The following is a 25402-nucleotide window of genomic DNA, read 5'->3' as shown; positions in this document are numbered from 1 at the left end:
AAGGGATTTTAAGGGTAAACTTTTGGTGTTTTTTTTTTTTTTTTTTTTTCTTTTTTGTTGAGGGAAGCGTAAAATCTATGTTAGGAAAGTGATAATTGTATACGTACTTTGCAGTATAAAAGGGTAACTTTAAGTATTTTTAAGATAATTTTAACCTATCTTACAATAACTTAGTAAAAGTCCGTGTTAATTAAGATTTTGTGTTTTTGATTTTTGAAGTTCATGATATATATTTACTCATGTGCTGTAATAAGTAGCCAAAGCCAAAAAAAATAGTGAATTTAATATGGATAATATCTGTAGGCGAAATTTATTGTTTGTTCTTCAAAAAAAAAAAAAAAAAAAAAAAAAAAAAAGAAGACGTTGTCATTATTATTATGTTATTTTTATTTTTTTTGTGGGAATTTCAGATATATGTCATAATAAATAAAGAGGAGCTACCAATCGATTAACGGCTAGAATAGCAAAAGAGTTGTACATAGAATTGAGTACTTGAATTTAAAAAGAGTGGGGACATAAATATGAATATGAATTGAATTGATGATTGATTCATCTCATAATTCATCCTCAAACTTTCAAAACGTACAAAATATACATCACAACACGCTCTCACCGAAAAGCATCTCCTAAGCTGTATTCTTCCTTTTTTTTTTTTTTTTTTTACGCGGGGAATAATTATGCTTTTATTTTTCTTATTATTTACCTAATTTTTTGTTATTATGCCACCTTGGCGTTTACATTCTTCTTATTATTATTTTTTTTTATTTATTATTAATTTTTTTTTCATTTTCTAAACCTATGTATTGATCATTGCATGGCTCACATATCTCCTTTCTAACATTAAAATTATACGTGTTCTCTAAGTTTTTAAATTATTTATCCTTCTATGGACGAAATATTTATTAAGACAATCTTTAGCTACATCATCAAAAGATTAAATAGATTTTATTGATATATAAATATACGTAGCATGCATGTACAAAGGTAAGTGACAACTTACTAGTAATAATTTATTTATAGTGAAATACAAATTTGAGTTTATATTGATTTTGTAAGGTAATATACTTTAGTTTCAATAAATCTTTAAGGTGTTGTAGCGTAAAAAGATTTCTACTTGAATATATATGTATGGTTACCTGAATACTTTATGCATTTCCTCTCATCATACAATAATTAACAGACTGTAATGGTATAATTTAACTGTTAAACCAATTCATCAACATGGACAACATCTAATGCATTTACGTGCCTAAATTAAACGTTATACATAGTCCGCACAAGACCTGGTTATTGGACGGGGCGGTGCAGGTTGATTGCGGTGCAGGTCAAGGAGGGTCACCTTTTACAGGGTCAGTAGCGGGTCGGGCCAGTGTAGGTTGTGGGTCAATAACGGGTCGGTAATGGACGGGCCAATAAAATATTTATCAAAATAAACATTGAGCAATGTCATTATTACGAACAGAGTATATATGAATACAAATTTATCTATGTAATTACTTTTACATTATCTATTTTGTTTGTCTATTAAATTGAAAAACATTTTGGCATTATATTGACTCTATCCAATAAGGGTTTTATCCGTTAAAAACCCGTTAAGTTTGACCCTAACCCTATTATCATTGAGTTATCTTATCCGTTAATTATAGCTCTAGTCCGCACTATATATAATTAAGTATGATTCAAATATTTTATATGAGGACTAATGGAAGATGCTATGTGGTTAAAAAAAAGCTGAGCTTGATTGTTGAGTCGTATTATTCAACTGACCTATCGCATGATGTATTGATGTTATGTTACAATTCCTATTAAACATAAAGTGATTGATTTGTATCACTCAACGATAATTATTTGTCATGTACATTAATCGAGTCACTCATTCAGGAAATTGAATCAAGTTCCTTTTAAAAATTGGTTAGAACTGATAGGTTGAAATATTTGGCATTTAATTTACTCACAATAAATATAATCGTATAAGAAAACAATTTCTCTACTATCTTCTAAGCTAATTAAGTTTATGGTTATGACTTTATCTAATTAAGTTAAAATTTGAGCTTAGACTCCATTTGATTTGACGAAAAACATGTTCAATAAAAATTGATTTTTCGTGGATGGTTGATGAATTATAAAGTTTTTCTTTTTGTGCTTTTGAGCTTTAGTTATAACAAGTTATTACTTACGCAAAAAATCAAAGAAAACCAAAGTAAGAGTGTGAGGACAGATGATGAGAGGAGTGAAAAAAAATGAGGCAAGGATAACGCCATTTCCAAACACAAGATTTATCCAGACTAATAGAGTTATTTTCACAAATGAGGAAATTCCTTATTACTCCTTACAAGCCAAACAAAGAAATTTGACAGAAAAAAAAAGAGAATTATTTTCGGAATTTGCTTGTTAATAAGTGATAGCATTCTCGTTAACAAACCTTTAATTTAATCACATAACAAAATATTGTAAATAGTCTTTCTCTCAAGTCTCAAGACTAGATGTCAATAAGTAAGTTTTTCATCAATGTTATGATCAATAGTATACTATAGACTTATAGAGTATAAAAAAATTCTATCAACGTTTGGTCGTTTGAATGATTAGTCATGCAAATTAATATAGGTGATAGTTAGTTGGAGAAGTTTGTATAATTGCACCATAATTCATGAATAATGCATCAAAGATAAGGACAACAGTATACAAATTACAAATTAATGTTTCATGTATAAAAACAATTGATATTTAATTTAATTAATTGACTCAGATAGAATATATAGTATCATTAGATCAATTGTGTAAGTTGACATAAAATAGTGGTTAATTGTATTCTTATCCTGTTTTTGTTCTTATCATCAATTCTTGTCAATTCTTGTCAATTCTCTTCTTTGTTTGTGTGGGTCTCACTTTCCCAAACTTTTAGACTTGAACCTTTATTTGGCCAAAAGATCTAAACAAGTTGGCTAAGTTGTAAAGAACATTTGATTGATGAGTTGTAAATGAAGTTCAAGTCAAGGCCCTCAAAATTATGTGGAACACCAAAGTTGTAAATTTAATTCGATCTAACACCGTTGTTTTTACAATAGAAGTAGAGTTGAGTCAATTTTCTATGTACAATCGGATTCGGCCTTCACAATGAAAGCCGATATACGACATTTCTTTTTTCAAATTGGGAGTTGAAGAGAATTGGTTAGGCTAGTTTAGTAAAATTGACCTAACATTACGTTGGCGGATCTATGAAGGGGCCTGGGTGGCACCGGCCCCCCCAAATTTTTATTTTAATTTTTTTATTGAAGTAAATATGTAAATTTATAGGTTAAATACAATTTTAATGCAATAAATAACATTAAATTTGCTTTGTCATAGTGGTAATGCATTGAGCTTATGAAATGACTCATTTAGTGATTTGTATTGATGCGAACAATTGACAATGGAGAAGTGATTGTGATTAATTTAACACCTGATCTGACTAGCTTTGTCTTAGTTAAGGGAATCAATAACTTTAATTTTAAAAGAAATAGTAAATATTGATCTATCTTGAGTCATACCAGATTATGGTACAAAATTTGTTGTGAAACGGAGGAAGTATTTACTACGGAGTAACATTTGTTTTGCAAACACTTAAGGGGGTGTTTGGTTCAAGCATATTAGGTATAAGGTATGGGTTTGGAATGACCAAAACCCATACCTTGTGTTTGTTTCTAGAAATTTTATTTTTCAAACCCATACCTCAAACCCCCAAGGTATGGGTTTTTGAAACCCAAGGGGGGAGGTGGGTATGGTTCATACCCATACCTTTAGTTTAAAATTAAAAGGAAAACTATCATTCCTAGATAAAAACCAAACACATGAAATCAAGTATTAAGTTCCAACCCCATACCACCCAGGTTTCATTCCTCATTCCAAACCTATACCATTGTTTGAACCAAACGCCCCTAAAAGTACCTAGTATTTTTTGCTCGCTACAGTTTTGTGGATTTATGGGCATTGAGCTTAGTAAAGCTGAAAATAAAAGTGAAAACGCTGAAAAGAGGAACGAAATGTTCATCCCAAGGGTCCAAGCATGCAATAATGAAAGAAGCCCAACGATACAGGAAGCCCAACTTATGAATGGGTCCAATAAGCCCAACTCATAAACGGGTCCAATAAGCCTAAATCAGGAACGGGTCCAAGAAGCCCAGTGTGAATAGTCGAAAGCCCATTTACTTTAAATGTGCAAATCAAACAATATAGTCCATTTTGCATCTTTAACTCCTTGGACAAGTACATAATTTGATTTCTAGATGCATCAATTTTATTTTTGTGTTTATTAAACGCATATATTTGACCATAGAAAACTCTATTTTTTTTTATTATTTTTTTTATTTTTTATGTTATTATAAAGATATACATCAAGATTAATTCAATAACGATCATTATACTTGCATGTCAAAAAAAAAAAAAAAAAAAAAAACGTTCATTATAATATGTAGTAATATATATCTTCACGTATTAATAATGATAAGTAAGGTGAGTTAACATATAATGTATAAAATAAGTTAAAATGAAGTATATATTGACAAGTAGAGGAGGAGTGTGTTTTATTTGTTTGGATTTTATTTATCAAAATTTACTTGAACTTATTTTAGTCGTAAAGTTAACTTACGTAACTCTTATTTGAACTTAATTAATTTTTTAAAATGAGTTGAAGAGCAGAAACAAAGTATAAAAGGATGCAAATGTAAATTCAAGTCTCATTGTTCATACTTCTACTTCATATCTAGATATTTTTGTAGGTTTCAATCAAAAAAACAAAAACAAAAGATATTTATTCATAGGTAGAACTAACTTATTGAAATCTTTTGTCACTTTGTGCATCAAATAATTGTCAAGAAAGTTCAAGCCCTCCAGTGTATGTGGACTATAAAGTGCTTTGTAGATAACAAGCCTTTTTCATGATAATGCACATCATGCATTTATACAACATTTATATTTAAGGAATAAGGATGCAATATGCATATATATTATAAGTTTATATTACTTGTATTTTTCTTCATTTTCGTAAATTGAAATTAACTAAAGATATAATAATAATAAAATTACGTGTTGATTATTATTATTAATATTTTTCTATTTATGACTTGCCTTTTTTAATTTAACCTAAGGCACAAAAAGCTACCCTAAAACATCATTCACTAAACAATACTTAGCTTTTTATTTATTTATCTTCTTGTTATACTTAAGCTAGTTGAAAGCTATTATGAAATGATAAACGAGATTAAAAAAAAAAAGGATTTATAATTAAGTGAAATGATGAAAGTAATGTTTGTGTACATAACTTGTTCATGATCTCACTCATTCTATCCATCTACAATATATCTACCCACTTTCCATCTATCACTAGCTTAGATAGTGAAAGGCATTATTATTCATATCAATTTCTCTCACTTACTAATTCATTATCAATCAATGTGGGAGTTGTGGCATCACCCACTTGGAAACCTAGCTTAAAACCCGAATATAACCCTTATTTAGTTTTTATAAGATGTATGATTGCTTGGATTGCTTAAATTCCTAGCTTCTTATCAACTTTGGTTCAATGAGTTGTTGCTTTTTGATTAATTAAGCTTACAAGCTTAATTCGTTATTAGTTTAATTACTTCAATTTTGTTGTCTTTAATGTTATTAATAGTAGATTATTCTCAAGAAACTTTTAATTTGCATAACCCTAGGCCTTAATGCCTTATTAATAACTTCCTACGAAGTATGAATGAAAAAGTGTTCAAAGTGACTATTTTGTATCAATAGGCACACGTTAGACAACTCGTATAATTATTCTCAAGTAGTTTTTGTTTATTAAAGGTTGAAGTATTTGTTTATGAAAAGGTGTTTATTTATGAAAAAGTGTTTAAAGAGACTACTATTTCGAAAAATATCATGATTATTATTGTCTATAAGAAACATCTATCTTACCTTATATATAGTTCCTTTAGAATGTAGACCTCTGTTGTTAAGTGATGATTTAAAAAATAGTATTACTAGACCCTGTCTCCTTTAAACTACGTACTTTACATTTAGTTAATGACTTACTATAAAACCTTATACTAGCTTGTAACATTAAAAGTACTTCGATCTAATGAGTGGAATCCTTAATTATATAGTAATTAACTTTCCATAATAATTCTTTCACCCATGACTCCATGTGTCTAGGAGTCTTAGACCTTTTAAAACTCGAACAATGTTCTAATCAACTGAGCTATTCTTTTTTTTTTTTTTTTTTTTTTTTTTTAAATATATCATTCACCGTAAAAGTATGGAGTACAAAAAAGCGTTAGGGTCCACAACCGTTGATTCATTAAGCAAAACCATTAACACCTATGAGATGATAAGCTTTTCAATTCATAATATCTAGGCAGCTAATTTACTCTTAAACCCTTAGATTTACAAAACAAACAACACCTCAGCAAACTGAATAATTTAAACCATCATAATGAACACTACCTTCATCTTCTCTATAAATAGAATGAAAAAATCTTTTTTTTCTATTCACCTACTAAAAAAAGGAAGCAATAATACTTTGTAGAAAATAAACAAAAATAATAATAATAAAAAAAATATTTTTGTAATAAGAAAAAAGAGAAAATGGAAGTAGAAAATGGAGGAGAGAAAAAAATAGTGGTAGCAGTAGATGAAAGTGAAGAGAGCATGCATGCTTTATCATGGTGTCTAAACAACGTAATTTCTGTTTCAACAAATTCTACAACTCTTGTTCTTCTCTATGTCAAGCCTCCTCCTCCGGCTAATTTTTCGGCTTTCGATGTTGCCGGTAAGCATCTTTTTATGTTAATTACTTTATTCTGGGACGGAGGGAGTAATTCATGAGTTAGGTCAGGTCACTAGATCGGGTTTTTGTATAATTTTTGTACTAAGATTAAAATTGTTTTGGCAGGTTATTTGTTTGGAAATGACGTTGTAGCAGATTTGGAAGATTATTATAGGAAGCTTGTTGATTCAGTGATGTCTAAAGCCCAACAAGTTTGTATGAAGTCTCAAATCAATGTATGTACACTTGTTTTGCATAATTAATTAATCATCCTTAGTTTAATTTCTTGAATATTTATTATATTTGCTAGTTTTAATAAGTGTTAATATTTATTTGTATTGTATAAATTATAGATTAAGGTAGAAAAGAAAGTTGGGAGTGGAGATGCCAAAGATGTAATTTGTGGTACAGTTGAGAAACTAGGGGCTGATATGCTGGTTATGGGAAGTCATGGTTATGGATTTTTAAAGAGGTAATTATTTGTTTAAGTTTTGCATTAAAAAATTAATTTAAGATTATTATATAATATAATCTAAATTATAATTTCATGATTACAGGACTATTCTAGGAAGTGTAAGCTACGATTGTGCAAAACAAGTGAAGTGTCCCATGGTGGTTGTGAAGCATCCCAAGAACATTTCATGAAGTGGCTACTTTAAATCTATAAATCTTTAATTTATTATTATCTCTTTTTACACTTTTCAACCTCAAAATTATGCATTTGTACAATTATGAATGTATTTAATTAGGATAATGTAGTTTTAATCACACAAACAATTGTTGTACATGTTAGTATGTTACATGTACATAGTTGTATTTATGTGTTGTCTCTTTAGACAATTTTTCCAAGTTTTTCTTTTGACTTTTCGTGTATTATTTTGGAATGAAATGAATAGTGTTTGTAGTACAAAAAGATACTTCTTATTTAATTTTGTTTCTTTTTTCTCATTATTTAATTCTTTATTCTTGACTTTACAACGTACTCTGTATAAATTAAAATATAAACTAGTATATATTGAAGTGTAAACTAATTTTAAATTAATATTTTACGTGTTTATAATTTGGAAAAATTTTACACCACTCTATACCTCGATCGGATTCAATTAAATGTTTAGAAGTTCTTAAACTTTATATCTCGACTGAAATCGCAAAAAGCCGTCGCGGGGTCCATATATATGAAGCACCTTAACCATGTTTCCTTTTTGGTTTTGATTGAAATAGTTGATTATTATCAAAAGCTGAAGGTTATCAATTTCCGAGCTAATTTTGACATTTAAAAAAATTAAAGTAAATGCATGAAAAGTCTATCCGAGTCATATAAGTTGATTTAGACCATAACAAGTCTTGCTTACAAGCCTACAATAGATGTGTACAGTTTTGAGTATGTTGTATTGGGAGCAAATCAAAGATTCAAAATAGTAGTATATGATTTGAATAATCAACTTGATGTCTCGACGTCTATATTGGGAAGCCGTCATCTTTGTAGATACTTTTGATTTTAGGCTATATGTATTGGTGTTGTGTTTGTCACTCAACACCGATCAATGTTGACTTTGGTTTATGAAATATAGCCTCATTCCATTTCATATTTGTTGACTTATCTCATGTATTAACAAATAATCACAACATTTTTTTAAAAAAAAAGGTAAGTTATGGGAGGATTCCTACTATCACAACCTCACAAGAGGAGGGGGGAAGGATCGAACCTCTGTCACTCGAAGGGTTGGGGATGGAGGGACAACCGTCCCCCCACTATTTTTTTTTTTTTTTCTTTGAAAAAACCGCCCCCCCACTTTTTATCCTCCACAAACCATCATATTTTATAATTAAGGAACCAAGTTGAACAAAAAGAGGGTAAAAAAAATAAACTTTTTGGTGATGTTGAATAGTAAAGGGAAGAAACACTTTGGATTTGAAAAACAAAACATTATTAAATCTACTTTTGTTAATTTTTTATTATTTTTTTTTATAAAAAGGTAAGAAAACATGAAAAACATTAGGAAACCCTCCTCACGAGGGGAATTCCTAATGCATTTGAGGAAATATTGTACATTTAAAGTTTAACCTTTTCATTTAATTGTACAAAATACATTATATTTTATGGAGTATGAAAGAAGGAAATTAAGAAATGAACTAAACTTATTGGAGCTGAACTGAACTGAATTGAACTGAATTGAATATTTTATTAAAGAAGGAAATTAAAAATTGAACTGAACTGAATTGAATATTTTATTAAAGAAGGAAATTAAGAATTGAACTGAACTGAACTGAAAATAATCTGAAGAGAACAGACCCTTAGTTTTTTTTTTTTTTTTTTTTTTTTTTTTTTTTTTTTTTTTTTTTTTAGGAAAGTTTAGTTTATTTAACTTGTAATTTAGCTAATTTTTGAATTCTTTCCTACAATAAAATTGATAATTTCTAAAAATATTAAAAATTAAAAATTGAATAGATTATAGTATGGAAAATTCCATAATTCACCAACCCAATGACACATCCTTACACCACTCTCACATCACCTTCCCCTCTTTCTCTCTCTCTCTCTCTCAAGATTTTCTCATCACTCCATTTCTCTCCCAATCAATCTTTCTGTCGGCTGCATTTATCACTAACCATTTTCATTTTGTTGATCATCCCACATTTTCAATCTCAATTTTTTGGGTTTTATTCAAATTAATTTCTCAAATTTTGTTTTTTTCCAGATCCCAGAAAATCTATATTTAAAAAGTTAATTTATAATTATGTTTCTTTGGGATTGGTTTTCTGGGATCTTAGCTTCTCTTGGGTTATGGCAAAAGGAGGCCAAGATCTTGTTTTTAGGCCTTGATAATGCCGGTAAAACTACCCTCCTTCATATGCTCAAAGATGAGGTAATTTGTTCATAATTTATAGTTGATTAGAATTAATTTATTGTTGGAATTAATTTATTTTTAAGGTTTCTCATCACGGTTTTTGCTTTGATTATTCAATTGATTGAAATTTAGGATTGCCCTTCTCATATTTATGAAATTTGTCCGAGAAAAATTGAATTTTTGGAATGCCCATCTCAAATTAATGAATTATGTTTTTGGAAGGTCATCTCATACGTATGATTATTGGGGAAAATTGAATTATAATGTAGCCCATCTTATTTTTATGAGTTTTACTGGGAAAAAATTGAATTAAAAGGATTACCCATCACATATTGATGAATTTAGTTGAGAATAAATTGAATTTTCGGAATGTCCATCTTATATTAGTGAACTATTTAAAGGATTAAAATTGAATCTTGGGAATTCCTTAATAAAAATATAACGGATTTAGAGTTTTGATGTGTTGTGTGATCCGATCCATGACTCCATGAGTTATATAGTTGGGTGTCTGCATGTCTCTTTTAATTTATCTTTATTTTGTAATGTAGAGAATTGTAATTTGGTCTTGATTGTTGTATAAATTTCTATTTCTTGTATTCTGATTTGTGACTGAATGATGAAGAAATTGAAGTGATTTGGGTGATTTAATCTTGTTGGGATTTCTAAGTGAACCGTTGTTTGATATATGTAATGGCTGAATGGTGAGTGCAGAGGCTGGTTCAACATCAGCCAACACAGCACCCGACATCGGAAGAGTTGAGCATTGGGAAAATTAAGTTCAAAGCTTTTGATTTGGGAGGTCATCAGATTGCTCGCCGGGTTTGGAAGGATTACTATGCCAAGGTACATTGTTTTGGTTGATAATTAGTTGATATGTACTACGCGGTTTTTGGAACTTGTTGAGGCTTGGTATTGTTGGTCAAAGTTGCTGTGATCAATATTCTTTTGTGTTTCATCTGCTAACTTGGTTGTTTTATTCTGTCATTTGTCGTAATTGCAAAGATAAATGTTACTAGTAAAATAATATAATCTAGATACAATAATATTGCAAACATTGTTCATATTATGTTAGTCGCTGGAGGTGAACCATCCATCTTTCCTTGCATCCATAAGATGATAAGATAGATGAAAAGGAGTAACTGCTTGTGCTTGAACGACGATAAAGAAATACTGAGATTACCCACAATCTCTGCTTCATTAGGCTATAGCTACGTACAGGGTTTACACAAAGTGATATACTGATATGCATCACACTTCTTTTGCTTGCTATAGGAGGTCAGTGAAAACAGTAAGTGATAGATATAGTCCTTAGCAATTGGCTTGCTTTTAATGGCTTTAAATACCAATAGGTCTAATAAAAAGTAGCTCAACTAGTAGAATACAGAGTATTAGCCAAAGGAAGGATTTGAAGTAATTTTTGATCTGATGAGCATGAGCTGCATGGACTGCATCTATTTACCACTTCCTTCGTCTCTGAAAGATCACCCTGTCCTCTTTTTTCACTTCATCAAGTGTTGTATTAAATGGCGTGAAGATTTCTTCTTTAGCATGTTGATTTGTAGATAGAGTAAAGAAAAATTGTTGCTCGATGTTTTAGGTACAACCCAAAAAGGAAAGTAAGGACAGAAGGAGTATGATTAAGCTTCCGGATATGGTTAACGCAAACATATTTTATTCTATTGAGTTTTGAAAGTATGAGACTATGAGAGTAATTGGTTAGATACCAGCTGCTAACAGCAAATTTACTGAACAATATTAGATAGAGGTGCAGTTAATATTTGTGGGATGGTCAATATCAGATCATTTTGGCCAACCACATCAACCACAAGCATAGACAATCACATTGTTCAATGGAATATTTTCTTGGGAGACCCAAAAATCATATTCACTGTATGTACATCACTTCTACTAAGGGTTATGATAAAAGATTCCTTTTAATATGGAAAGGGACAAAGTGTGATTATCTGTTCTTTAAAGAGTGATAGTGCTTTACATTGCTCTAAAGAAGCCAACAATCCCTCACTGATTATTTGTCTTATCAGTGAAATGGCATGACATGGCTTGGACAAGGGTAGAGTGCTTGACTGAATTAATTAAATACGTAGTTGAAAACATTCTCTTTGAAAGTGAAATTGGTTCTTCTGGTCTCATAGCCTTCCTTGGAGCTGCTTCTTGCAAAATGGGGAGAGAAATGCACAGACGCGTTATACAAGATCTCATATACAGATTTCTTGTAGCCAGGTTTAGCAAGCAGGAGACTTAGCTTGGTGCATAGTGCTTAATTATAAGTATAAGATTAACTTTCTTTAGAGTTTAGACTCTCTTGCCACCCTAAAAAAAGAAAGAAAATTGGCTGTATGGGGTAGATCATTTACTGTGATAGTTACTATTCTTAAAACTGACTGGTAATGAAAAAATTGGCAAACTGGTGCCTTTTCTCATTTCAGACCAGCCTTGATGCGTTTTCCTCTTGTAGTGAATTTTGGCTAAGGCCAATACAGGGGTCTCTTAGTACTTAGTTTTTATATCCTAGTATTGTACATGTATAACGCGTGCATTTGTTTCTTGTATTTGTTGTACTATTGGCTTTTATTCTGTATATCATGATTTTCACTCTATCTTCCAACGTTTCTGCAATATTTATTGCTCTTTAAGCTGTGGACTTGAACTAGGTCACTCCATTCTTTTTAATAAAAACACTAAAAGTGCTACAAAAGTCTGGTCAGATAGCTGTATGCATGGTCATTCAGGATTTCCTCCTTGGATAATATTCTGCCTGTAAGTCTATAACCCGCATAGGGCCTTCCTTTGGTGGATAGAGAAATGAGAAAGGAGGTTGTATTCAGATGTATAAAGAACAAAAATATGATGGTATACAGTGAGTATATATAGGATGTATTGGCTTATGTTTGTAGTGTTTCCATGCTGAGATAGGTTAAGTAACTTAGCTGGATTCAACTACTAGTGTAACTTTTTTCAGTTTGGAGTAATTAGATAGTTCTCCCATTCTTGTTTTCTTCTCTCTGATGCACAGAAATCGGACCCATTTAGTGGAAAAGGACAGAAGGTAAAGAAGGGGATTCACTGGATGTTTTCGTCTGAGTGTTCTAGTTCTAGTATAAGTGACGAAAGGTCAGTACAGTAAGTTTTGAATTTTCCTAGAGGGTGGCAGAAGGAAAATGTTTCTAACATTCTAAGTTGAACCATCAAATTTTGTTGATACTGGTTTGACTGTTCTGTGAATAGAAGGGGATGGAATGTTAAAGTAATTGGCCTCTGGGAGAGGATGATGATGGCCTAAACCTTCAATCTTACTCCCCTAGTCAACAAAGTGAAGTCTATTAATGTCAAAATAGTTTAACCTTTCCCTGTTGATTGCTCCCGCCTTTCTTTAATTTTATCCATCTTAACAGGCCGTGAACTACAGTTACAGTGACGGTTTATTTTTATATGCTGCAATTAGGCAACCCATTACTCATTATTTGTCATTTAGAGCTACTTGTTTTGTGTCCCGTCTTTTTAAAGCAGATTTTGTTTTTGACAGCGAGCTTTATTGTATGGAATTTGGATTTGTACTCATACAAGTTGTCATCTGGAAACATGACTTTTCTTTTGTAATGATACTTTGTTCTTTTTACCATTATCAAAAATAAAATCTATTATTCGTAGAGATAAAGTTCTAAAAAGGAAAATTAGTTTAGATAAGGGTTATCTAAATACATTTCACATTCAAAATAACTTCAGATGAAAAGTTTTTTTTTTTCCTCTCTTGGTGAAGTAGTAGTCTAGTAAGACACCTTTGGATCTTTGTACAGGGAATCATATTACATATTCAGATGTCTATTTGTTGCCAATAATTGGTGAAACAAGAACATGTTATATTTGGTACAGTACAAGTTATGCATATACTTTCTCTCGCAGGTGGATGCTGTGGTGTACCTGGTTGATGCATTCGACAAGGAGAGGTTTTTTGAGTCAAAGAAGGAACTAGATGCCCTTCTATCCGATGAAGCATTGGCTAACGTTCCATTTCTCATCTTAGGCAACAAGATTGACATACCATATGCAGCTTCAGAGGATGAACTGCGCTACCATCTTGGACTATCCAACTGTACAACAGGCAAAGGTAAAGTAAACCTGGCTGGCTCCAATGTCCGACCTCTCGAGGTTTTCATGTGCAGTATTGTCCGCAAAATGGGTTATGGTGAAGGATTCAAGTGGATGTCCGAGTACATCAACTAGAAGATTGCGTTGGCTAAGTTTCACACCTTGTTAACAAGGAGGAGAATGTAGGGTATGAACTAAAGTATTAAGCGAGGTTGATGTTATATACATCACTTAGTTTGAAATCGTTTTATTTTATTTTTTTAATTAAGTGGCTGGGATTAAAAATTTTACTGCCTCGGATTTGCATGGAACAGCCAGTGAATTTTTGAATCATGCAGTCTAATCAGGATTTTCACCCATTTTGAGTTAACTTTTCATATCTGCTTGAAGAAGTTTATTTATACCTTCTACGCCTAATTTGTTGTCTTCGAATTTGAAGTATTAGCTTTTCAGAGTAATATCTCGTACTTGTCTATCTCTCGCAGGTAAAACCCATAGTATCATGTAACACCCCTCAAAAAGCGAAGACCCATAGAGCTGTTAATTCGGGTAAACGGGTCGGGTTTGGATTGGGTAAGAGTGGGTCGGGTCAACTCGGGTCGGTTCAATTCAGATTAGTTCCATAACCTATGTAGGTCGGGTTTGGGTTGGGTCATGCTTGAGTCGGGTCATACTTCTTATCAGGTTTGGGTCGGATTTAGGTCGGGTTACATTCGGGTCGGGTGAACAACAGTTCGGGTTTAATTCAGGTTTTCACAGGTTAAATCGGGTTCAGTTCAAGTCAATAATTTGCGGGTTAGAATCAGGTCGGGTCATTCTCGGGTTTGAGTCGGGTTCGGTTGAAGTCAATAATTTGCGGATTATAATCAGGTCGGGTCATTTTCAAGTCGGATCATTCTCGGGTTCGGTTCAAGTCAATAATTTGCGGGTTATAACCAGGTTGGGTCATTTCCAAGTCGATTCATTCTCGGATTTAAGTCGGATTATGTTCAAGTCAATAATTTGTAGGTTACAATCAGGTCGGGTCATTTCTAAGTCAGGTCATATTCGGGTTCAACTAACTATAAATAGATAATTATCATTTTTATCAAATTAATATTCTAATTGACTATAATATTATATGGCAATATACTAGGGAACTATATCCTATAATTTAGGAAGATAATTATCTCTTTTGACCATACAACAAATATATACTATATTTAACTCTTAAATTTTTAAATTTGAGGATGATACTCTTTTCTTTAGCTGGCCTCGACCGACTTGGTCTCCCAAGACAAAATATTTTGATCAACAATAATAAGGTGGTCTAAATTGCATTTAAGGTGATTTGAAATCGGGTCAGGAACAATTTAGGTTGAATTTAGGTCGGGTCAATAACAAGTCGTGTTAATTTCGAGTCGGGTTAGTAACAAATCGGGTTGAAGTTTTGGGTTGGGTAAGTAATAGATATGGTAAAATTCGGGTTGGGTCAATAACAAGTCGGGTTGAATTAGGGTCGAGTTTGTAATAGGTTGGGTTAAATTCGGGTTGGGTTGAATTCAAGTCAAGTCGGGTTAAATTCGGATTTTGACAGGTTAAAACGGGTTTGGGTCAATTTCGGTTCAAGTCGGGTTCGGTGCAAGTTAGTTAAATTGGTCGTTGTAAATCAGTAAATTGGTCGTTTAAAAACAAATTGAATGGTTCCACACACCCATTTAGACTTCCGGAGGGTATTAGGGACCATGGTAAACATTTTGACAATTTTTATTTCCAGGCGAAAAAAAGTCAAAAAATTCCAAATTTGTAGGCTAATATCCACGCTTTTTGAGAAATTTTAGAGGTTTCGGGGCCCGGTGTCGAAAAATCTTGAAATTCTATGGGATACATCTCGGGGTCATATAATGCCGTTTGGAACCATATATGATCATTATTTGTTGTCATAAATGTTCATAGTAGGCTTGAATTAATGAAATCAGTACAAGTTGTAAACTTGTAAATTGGTCGTATAAAGGCAAATTGGATGGTTCCACCCACCCAATTGGACTCCCGGAGGGTATTAGAGACCATGGTTAACATTTTGGCAATTTTTATTTCCGGGCAAAAAAAAAATCAAAAAATTTCAAAATTAAAGGCTAATATCCACGCTTTTTGAGAAATTTTTTAGGTTTTGGGACTCGGTGTCGAAAAGTCTTGAAATTTTAGGGGATACATCTCGGGGTCATATAATGTTGTTTGGAACCATATATGATCATTATTATATGTTGTCATAAATGTTCGTGGTAAGCTTGAGTTAATGAAATCGGTGCAAGTTGTAAACCGGTAAATTGTGTGTTTAAAGGCAAATTGGATGGTTCCACCCACCCAATGGGACTCCCATACGGTATTAGGGACCATGATAAACATTTCGGAAATTTTTATTTCTGGGCGAAAAAAAAATCAAAAATCTTAAAATTGAAGGTTAATATCCACGTTTTTGAGAAATTTCTGACGATTCAAAGCCCGGTTTCGAAAAGTCTTGAAATTTTAGAGGATACATCTTAAGGTTATATAATGCTGTTTGGAACCATATATGATCATTATTTGTTGTCATAAATATTCGTGGTAGGCTTGAGTTAATGAAATCGGTGCAAGCTGTAAACCGGTAAATTGGTCGTTCAAAGACAAATAGGATGGTTTACCCCACCCAATGGGACTTCCGGACGGTATTAGAGACCATGGGAAACATTTCGACAATTTTTATTTTCAAGCGAAAAAAAATCAAAAATTTCAAAATTGAAGGCTAATATCCACGTTTTTTGAGAAATATTGGAGATTTCGGGGCCCGGTATCGAAAAGCTTTGAGATTCTAGCGAATACATCTCGGGGTCATAAAAGGTCTTTTGGAACTATATATGATCATTATTTGTTGTCAGAAATGTTCGTAGTAGGCTTGAGTTAATGAAATCGGTGCAAGTTGTAAATCGGTAAATTGGCCGTTTAAAGGCAAATTGGATTGTTCCACTCACCCAATTGGACTACTGGAGGGTATTAGGGACTATGATAAACATTTCAGCAATTTTTATTTTTTGGCGAAAAAAGTCAAATTTTCAAAAATTGATGGTAATGTCCACGCCTTTTGAGAAATTTTGGAGGTTTCGGGGCCCAATGTCGCAAAGTATTGAGAACTTAGGGAATACATCTGGGGGTTGGACTCCCAGAGGGTATAAGGGACCATGGTAAACATTTCGGAAATTTTTATTTACGGGCGAAAAAAAGTCAAAAACTTCCAAAATTGAAGGCTGGTATCCACGTTTTTTTGAGAAATTTTGGAGGTTTCGAGACCCGGTGTCGGAAAGACTTAAGATTTTAGAGAATATATCTCGGGGTCATATAATGTCGTTTAGAATCGTTTATGATCATTATTTGTTGTCATAAATGTTCGTGGTAGGCTTGAGTTAATGAAATCGGTGCAAGTTGTAAACCAGTAAATTGGTCGTTTAGAGGCAAATTGGTGGTTCCACCTACATTATTGGATCACCAGAGGGTATTTGGGACCATGGTAAAAAATTTGGAAATTTTTATTTTCGGGCGAAAAAGTAAAAAATTTCCAAAATTGAAGGCTAATGTCCACGCTTTTTGTGAAATTTTAAAGGTTTCTGTTCTTGTTGTCGAAAACCCTTAAGATTTTAGGGGTTGTATCTCGGGGTCATATTATGTTTTTTGGAACCATATATGATCATTATATGTTGTCATAAATGTTCGTGGTACGCTTTAGTTAATGAAATCGGGGTAAGTTGTAAACCGGTAAATTGGCCGTTTAAATGCAAATTGGATGGTTCCACCCAGCCAATTGGACTCTTGGAGGGTATTAGGGACCATGGTAAACATTTTGGCAATTTTTATTTACGGGTGAAAAAAAGTCAAAAAATTTCAAAAAATGAAGACTAACATCTACGCATTTTGCGAAATTTTATAGGTTTCGGGACTCAGTGTCAAAAAGTTTTGAAATTCCAAGGAATACATCTTGGTGTCATATAATGCCGTTTGGAACCATATATGATTATCATATATGTTGTCATAAATGTTCGTGGTAGACTTGAGTTAATAAAATCGGTGCAAGTTGTAAATCGTTAAATTTGTCATTTAAAGGCAAATTAGATGGTTCAACCCACCTAATGGGACTCCAAGAGAATATTAGGTACAATGGTAAATATTTCATCAATTTTTATTTGCAGGCAAAAAAAGTAAAAAGTTTCCAAAATTGTAGGCTAATATCCACGCTTTTTGAGAAATTTTGGAGGTTCCGATTCCCATTGTTGCACGTTTTTTTTTTTTTTTTTTGACGTAAAGCCTAAATATTTTAGGGGATACATCTTAGGGTCATATCATGCCGCTTGAAACCATATTTGATTATTATACTTCGTATGTTGTCATAAATGTTCATGGTAGACTTGAGTTAATGAAATCGGTGCAAATTGTAAACCGGTAAATTGGCCGTTTAAAGGCAAATCGGATGGTTCCACCCACCCAATTGGACTCCCGGAGGGTATTAGGGACCATGGTAAAAATTTCGGCAATTTTTATTTTCGGGCGAAAAAAGTCAAAAAATTTCCAAAATTGATGGCTAATATCAACGTTTTTTGAGAAATTTTTGAGGTTTCGGGGCCAAGTGTCGAAAAGGCTTGAGATATTAGGAGATACATCTCAGGGTTATATAATGCCGTTTGGAACCATATATGATCATTATATGTTGTCATAAATGTTTATGGTAGGCTTGAATTAATGAAATTGTTGCAAGTTGTAAGTCGGTAAATTGGCCATTATAGGCAAATTGGATGGTTCCACCCACCCAACTGGACTATCAAAGGGTATTAGGGACCATGGTAAACATTTCGGCAATTTTTATTTCTGGGCGAAAAAAAATCAAAAAATCCAAAATTGAAGGCTAATATCCACGCTTTTTGAGAAATTTTGGAGGTTTCGGTGCCTGATATGTCCATTTTATATAGTATTTTACCCCCGTCCCTCGGTCATAATTAGTAGTGTTTTTGGCTCTTTCGGGCCACTTTTATTACTAATTTGTGTGTTCTAGTGTTTTCGTAGTTCTAGTTGTATTTTACAGGAAATTGCACTCTTGGAGCATTTTCCCGGGCTTTATGGATCGACTACGGAAGCTAGAAGGACACGGCCACTCTTGAAGCCCAGGATCAGTGAGAGCCGGTGATTAAGGGCTCGGTATGTGATACTGGGGCTATTGGATCAATTAATCAAGACCCGATGAGGAAATCCAGATTGGGCCGAGGAATCGAGCCCAATCGAAATCCAAGCCTCAGAGAAGAAGCCGGGCCCGATCGGGCAAGCATACGCCCGATCGGGCGAGTGCACGCAAGAGAAAGCCTCAGGAAGAAGCGCGCCCGATCGGGTGAGCGTAGGCTCGATCGGGCGCAGCATACCAAGCAAGAGCAGAGTGAAAAGGCGGGCCCGATCGGGCGGCCCTTCGCCCGATCGGGCGCGTGTTTTTGTTAGGAGACGCTTAACGTCGTTTTAATTTGTTTTAGTTTAGGATTTTTGTACGGAGTATAAATACTCCTCCGTAATACGTTTTTACCACCTCTTCTTCTTCTCCTCTTTACACTTTCTTTACTCTCTTAATTATTCTCTTAGAATTCTCTCTCTAAACCTTTGTTCTTAATTCTACTTTTAATTCCAAATTTATTTTGGTAACGATTCCTCTTCTCTTAATCTTAGTTATTTATTCTATTCCTTTAATCATGTCTTATTTTATTGCTTTGATTTGTTTAGTTTTTAATATGTGTGAGTAGTTTAATTTCTAGGGTTTATGGGGATCTAATAAATAATATGAAGGGGTAATTTATTGTTGTTAATTATCAATGTTAGATTAATTTCCTATTGATTGATTTAATGCTCTGTGACTAGATTAGGCCTATCTTTTATGCATGAGTTTGACAATATTGATTCAAGATGCGAGAGATGAGAATTGATGTTTAGGTCTAGTTTCAATAGGAAGGTTAATTTATAAATGGTTAAGTCGAGATTCGAGAGATGAGATTTAATACCGATAAATTAATTGTGTGATTGTAATACGTAGCGAAAGCCCTTTACAATCTGGTTAATTGATGCATTGATGATTGACTATTATTGATTGTTGGTATTGCATGATAATTTCTTATTGAATTGTTTTAATGTTTTACAATTGCGGCTTGTAAAAGTATAGCAATATTAAATTGATGAATCAAGCAGATGTTAATTTGATATTAAAGGCTATTTTCAATAAGAACTTAGATCTAGTAAATTGCGAGAGCCTGTTAGATCTATGTTAATTAATAAATTGCGAGAGCCTGTTAATCATGTTATTTATGCAATGTCAATGATTGATTACTATGTTTTACCCTGGAGTATTATTTATTGGTGAACCTATGCCCTAGATCTTTTTATATATTGTTTTCTCCCTATTCCTATTCTTTGTAGTTTAGTCTCATACTCAAATATAAATATTGGTTACTTAGATAATTTAGATTATAATAATTAATTAGGAGTAAAAAGACTTGTTTCCCTGTGGATATCGACCCTACTTCCCTATCTACTTTAGTTAGAGGATTTAGGAATTATTTTTGATTAGGGGATACGACTTTACCCTGTCAGTGCCCAGTTTTGAAAAGGATTGAGATTTTAGGTGATACAACTCGGAGTCATATAATGCCATTTGGAACCATAATGATCATTATTTGTTGTTATAAATGTTCGTGGTAAGCTTGAGTTAATGAAATCGGTGCAAGTTGTAAACCGGTAAATTGGCCGTTTAAAGGCAAATTGGTTGGTTAACTTGATTTCACCCACCCAATTGGACTCTCGGAGGATATTAGGGACCATGGTAAACATTTCGGCAATTTTTGTTTCCGGGCGAAAAAAAAAATCAAAAAATTCCAAAATTGAAATCCATGTTTTTTGAGAAATTTGGGATGTTTCGAGGCCCTGCGTCGAAAATTTTTGAGATTTAAGAGGATACATGTCGGGGTCATATAATGTTGTTTGAAACCATATATGATCATTATATGTTGTCATAAAATATCGTAGTAGGCTTTAGTTAATTTAATCGGTGCAAGTTGTAAACCGGTAAATTGATCGTTTAAAGGCAAATAGGATGGTTCCACCCACCCAATTGGATTCCCGGAGGATATTAGGGACCATGGTAAACATTTCGGTAATTTTTAATTTTGGGTAAAAAAAAGTAAAAAAATTCCAAAATTGAAGGCTAATATCCACGCTTTTTGATAATTTTTGGAGGTTTCAGGGCCCGGTGTCGAAAAACCTTTTGATTTTAGGGGATACATTTTGGGGTCATATAATGCCGTTTGGAACAATATATGATCATTATATGCTGTCATAAATGTCCGTGGGAGGCTTGAGTTAATGAAATCGGCGCAAGTTGTAAACCGGTAAATTGGTTGTTTGAAGGCAAATTGGATGGTTCCACCCACACAATTGGACTCCCGGAGGATACTAGAGACCATGATAAACATTTCGGCAATTTTTATTTTTAGGTGAAAAAAAGTCAAAAAAATTCAAAAATTGAAGGCTAATATCCACGCTTTTTGAGAATTTTTGGAGTTTTCGGGGGCCTGATGTCGAAAAGTTTTGAAATTCTAGGGAATACATCTCGGAGTCATATAATGTTGTTTGGAACTATATATGATCATTATTTGTTGTCATAAATGTTCGTGGTAGGCTTGAATTAATGAAATCGGTGTAAGTTGTAAACCGGTAAATTGGTCGTTTAAAGGCAAATTGGATGGTCCACCCACCTAATTGGACTCCCGAAGAGTATTTGGGACCATGGTAAACATTTCAGAAACTTTTATTTCCGGGCGAAAAAAGTGAAAAAATTTCAAAATTGAAGGCTAATATCCACGTTTTTTGAGAAATTTCGAATGTTTCGGGGCCTGGTGCGAAAAACATTGAGATTTTAGGGAATACACCTAGCGGTCATATAATGACGTTTGGATCCATATATGATCATTATATGTTGTCATAAATGTTTGTGGTAAGATTGAGTTAATGAAATCGGTGCAAGTTGTAAACCGTTAAATTGATCGTTTAAAGGCAAATTGGATGGTTCCTCCCAGCCTATTGAACTCCCGGAGGGTATTAGGGACCATGGTAAACATTTCGACAATTTTTATTTCCGAGTGAACAAATGTCAAAAAAAATTCCAAAATTGAAGGCTATCCACGTGTTTTGTGAAAATTTGAAGGTTTCGGATAGAGCTGTCAATTCGGGTAGACGAGTCGGGTTTGGGTCGGTAAGAGTGGGTCAGGTCACTCGATCTCAATATATAAAACATAATTTAGACATATTTGGTTTAATTCAATGGGGGTACATACAAGTGGTACATACAAGTTCATCTCTAAGATGCACATAATGTGTCTCATTAAATAGTTTATTATATTCAATTATAATAATCTTTTTAATAAAATGTAAATATAAATATTTATAATCAAAAGTAATACTTCCTCCGTTCTATTAATATTAATATTGCAACAATGGACTTTTTGCACTATTCATCACTCTTGTTTGACCATATATTATGAGTTATACGTTAAGCAAAATATAGTCAAGTGGGATCTTGTTGGATTCGTCTCATAAAATACTTTCATAATATCAACTTATTATAATTTTTACTTTTACACAATTATAGATATTTAGCGTATAAAATGTGTATTGGGATGCGTAATTTCCTCCTTGTTGCAATATTAACAGAACGGAGGAAGTATATTGACAAACGTACACCGTCAAAATGTAAAAAGCATTTAGTATCAGACCGGGAGATGAGTATTTAGAACAATACCTGAGTCTAAATTAGCTAGCCGATTTAGTCATTCAAGTCGGACCGGATCAATTTCACTAGGTCGGTAGATCTAGGAGGGGGTTGGAGTATGATATCTCACACATGTTTTTCATTCGAAAACGATCACATCATACGAGACTAAAGTCAAAATGAAGACAACCATAGGAAATTAACTCATGATTATATATAATCTTGATCCAATACCAAAAGGAAATAACCCATGAAATTTCCCTTAAAACGTTTAATCACACATTTCCTTCCACGTCACAATTTTTTAATACAAAGACATTTTCAATTCAACTTATACTCGTTTAATCATTTTACTTTTGACTTTTGAACTCTTCCCTTAAATCACACGTACTACACTCTCTTTTGACATTATATATATTGTACACCAATTTTATTTTCTTTATATAAATAGAGTCTTTCTTTCTCAAATCTCACACACCAAAAAAAAAAAACTACCAACATCAAAATAATTTGACCTTTTTTTATTTCTCTAGGAAAAACAAAAAAAATGGGAAATTTGAGTTCATGTTATAAGGTTCAAAATCCATCAAACTCAAAAAATATGGCAAAGTTAGTAGATTCACTAGGGCAACTAAAACTTGTAAACCTCCCTACAACGGTTGCTGAACTAATGCTTGAACATCCCGGCTTCGCGATCGCTCCCATGGATGAACTCCGGGAGACACGTCGTATAACGGCGATGAGAGCAGACGATGTGTTACTTGGCCGGACAGTTTACCTACTAGTGCCGGTTGATAAAGTCAACTCAAGGTTGACTGACTTGCAAATGGCTGCTATTGACTCTATTGTTTGTTCTTGTAATGGAAAAGTAGGTGGAAGGACACGTGGCGGTTCAAAGATTTCTCCTGACTTGGAGGCTAATAATGGTTTAGATGGTCAAAGTTTGGAGGACTTGGTGAAGGATTTGAGTGGCAAGTGTACCGGTTTAACCGGTCAAAGAAAGAGATTTTGTAAGGTTTGGGAACCTGTTCTTGAACCCATTTTAGAAGGGTGCTAATTAAGTTTAGAATGTACAAGTATATAATAGTAGTACTTATTAGTGATTTTTGATTCTTGACTTAGTAATTTTGATACTTATGTAAACACCAAATTAAAAACGAAAAGGTTTTTTTTTGTACAAAGGATACAATTTACTCCTTTTGTCTCTAATTTTTTTTTTTTTGGGCCCATTTGACTTTTTATGGTTTTCAAGACGCATCTTATAATGATAATAATATACTTCCTCCGTTCTGTTAATATTGCAACAAGGAGGAAATTACGCATCCCAAAACACATTTTATATGTTAAATATCTGTAATTGTGTAAGAGTAAAAATTATAAAAAGTTGATATTGTAAAAGTATTTTATGAGACGAATCCAACAAGATCCCACTTGACTATATTTTGCTTAAATAACTCATATTATATGGTCAAACAAGAGTGATGAATAGTGCAAAAAATCCACTGTTGCAATATTAATAGAACGGAGGAAGTACTTATTAGTGATTTTTTATTTTTGACTTATTCCCTCCGTTTCATAATGTTAGTCCCATAACCTATTTTGGGCTTTTCAAAAAGATCTACCCATATTGAATATATTTAATTTATAACTTGATTTTTTTTGGAATTAATTGATTGTGGCTTGATGACATGACTCTAAGTAAGGAAATTTTTACCTTAAATTATGCAATTATGACTTGTGCTTTCATAATAAAAATCAAAAAAGTTAAATAAGGTAAACTAATTATGAATTATGTTGTACTTTATTGTTAGATTCCAAATATATTTGTTTTCTTATTTTATGTGATTGATTGTATATGGGACTAATATTATGAAACGGATGGAGTAGTAATTTTGATACTTATGTAAACACCAAATTAAAAACGAAAAGGTTTTTTTTTTGTACAAGGAATATAATTTACTCCTTTTGTCTCTATTTTTTTTTTGGCCCATTTGACTTTTTATGATTTTCAAGATACAACTTATAATGATCATATCTCTATTTTTACGTGCGTAAAAATTATAAAATTCTGATACTAATATTATGATTATTGATATAACTCCAATCTAAATTAGTTCTTGTCTAATAGGGTTACCGAAGCTTGATTTATATTCTCACTTTTTTCTCACAAGGGAATAAGTTAATTTATTTTATTTTGTTTTCATTATTAGGAAAGTATTTTAACTTGTAGAACGTTTTTTGGTAGTTTCCTTTTTTTATTTTTTTATCTTTATATTTATGTGTAGTTTTTTTAATTTCCTACTGTTATTTGGTTTCCTTACTTTCCTAATACAATAACATCATAATGTTTCCATTGATTAACCTTATCATGCACTGTTATTAGTTCTATTTATATTTCATTATTCCTTGATGAGAAAAACACTTTTCTCACATCAAATCTTCACAAAATACTAAAAAAAAAAATAAAAATAAATGGGAAATTTGAGTTCATGTTTTGAAATAAAAAAAGAAAACATGGCAAAATTAATTGATTCACATGGAAAAATAATCCTAGTCCAACCTTCAACAGCTGCTGAAATAATGCTTAAGCACCCGGGTTTCGCGGTTTCTTCAATTGAAGAACTCCGGCAAACTCGCCAGCTCCGGTCATTGAAAGCTGATGACGTGTTACTTGCTCGGAAAGTTTACATACTAGTGCCGGTTGACAAAGTCAACTCTATTTTGTCTAAAGCGCAACTAAATTTTATTAATGAGATTGTGATACGTTCCTTTTGTGATCATATATTGGGTGGTGGAAGGACACGTGGCGGTTCTAGGGTTTTGCCTTGTTCCGGTGGTTCTGGTGTGGCTAGTCAGCGCATCGTGGTA

The 25402-nt window shown here is 32.7% G+C and overlaps 2 protein-coding genes across 2 annotated transcripts; both read left to right on the top strand.

Moving 5' to 3' along the window:
* Positions 1-6492: 6492 nt before the first annotated feature.
* Positions 6493-7694, top strand: LOC145591592 (universal stress protein A-like protein). Its single transcript, XM_081648101.1, has 4 exons — positions 6493-6784; positions 6908-7017; positions 7135-7253; positions 7339-7694. Exons 1-4 carry the CDS (start codon positions 6601-6603, stop codon positions 7424-7426), a joined length of 501 nt encoding a protein of 166 aa, XP_081504227.1. The 5' UTR covers positions 6493-6600; the 3' UTR covers positions 7427-7694.
* Positions 7695-9258: 1564 nt separating this feature from the next.
* On the top strand, positions 9259-14140 carry LOC145604833 (small COPII coat GTPase SAR1A-like). The gene is made up of 3 exons (XM_081660807.1): positions 9259-9648; positions 10342-10473; positions 13552-14140. The coding sequence occupies exons 1-3, from the start codon at positions 9520-9522 to the stop codon at positions 13870-13872; spliced, it is 582 nt and encodes a 193-aa protein (XP_081516933.1). The 5' UTR covers positions 9259-9519; the 3' UTR covers positions 13873-14140.
* Positions 14141-25402: the final 11262 nt, after the last annotated feature.

Source organism: Chenopodium album, chromosome 2, assembly GCF_948465745.1.
Source record: "Chenopodium album chromosome 2, dcCheAlbu1.1, whole genome shotgun sequence".
NCBI classification, from domain to species: domain Eukaryota; kingdom Viridiplantae; phylum Streptophyta; class Magnoliopsida; order Caryophyllales; family Amaranthaceae; genus Chenopodium; species Chenopodium album.
The sequence above is the reverse complement of the archived record's forward strand: the minus strand, read 5'-3'. Positions and strand labels throughout refer to the sequence as shown.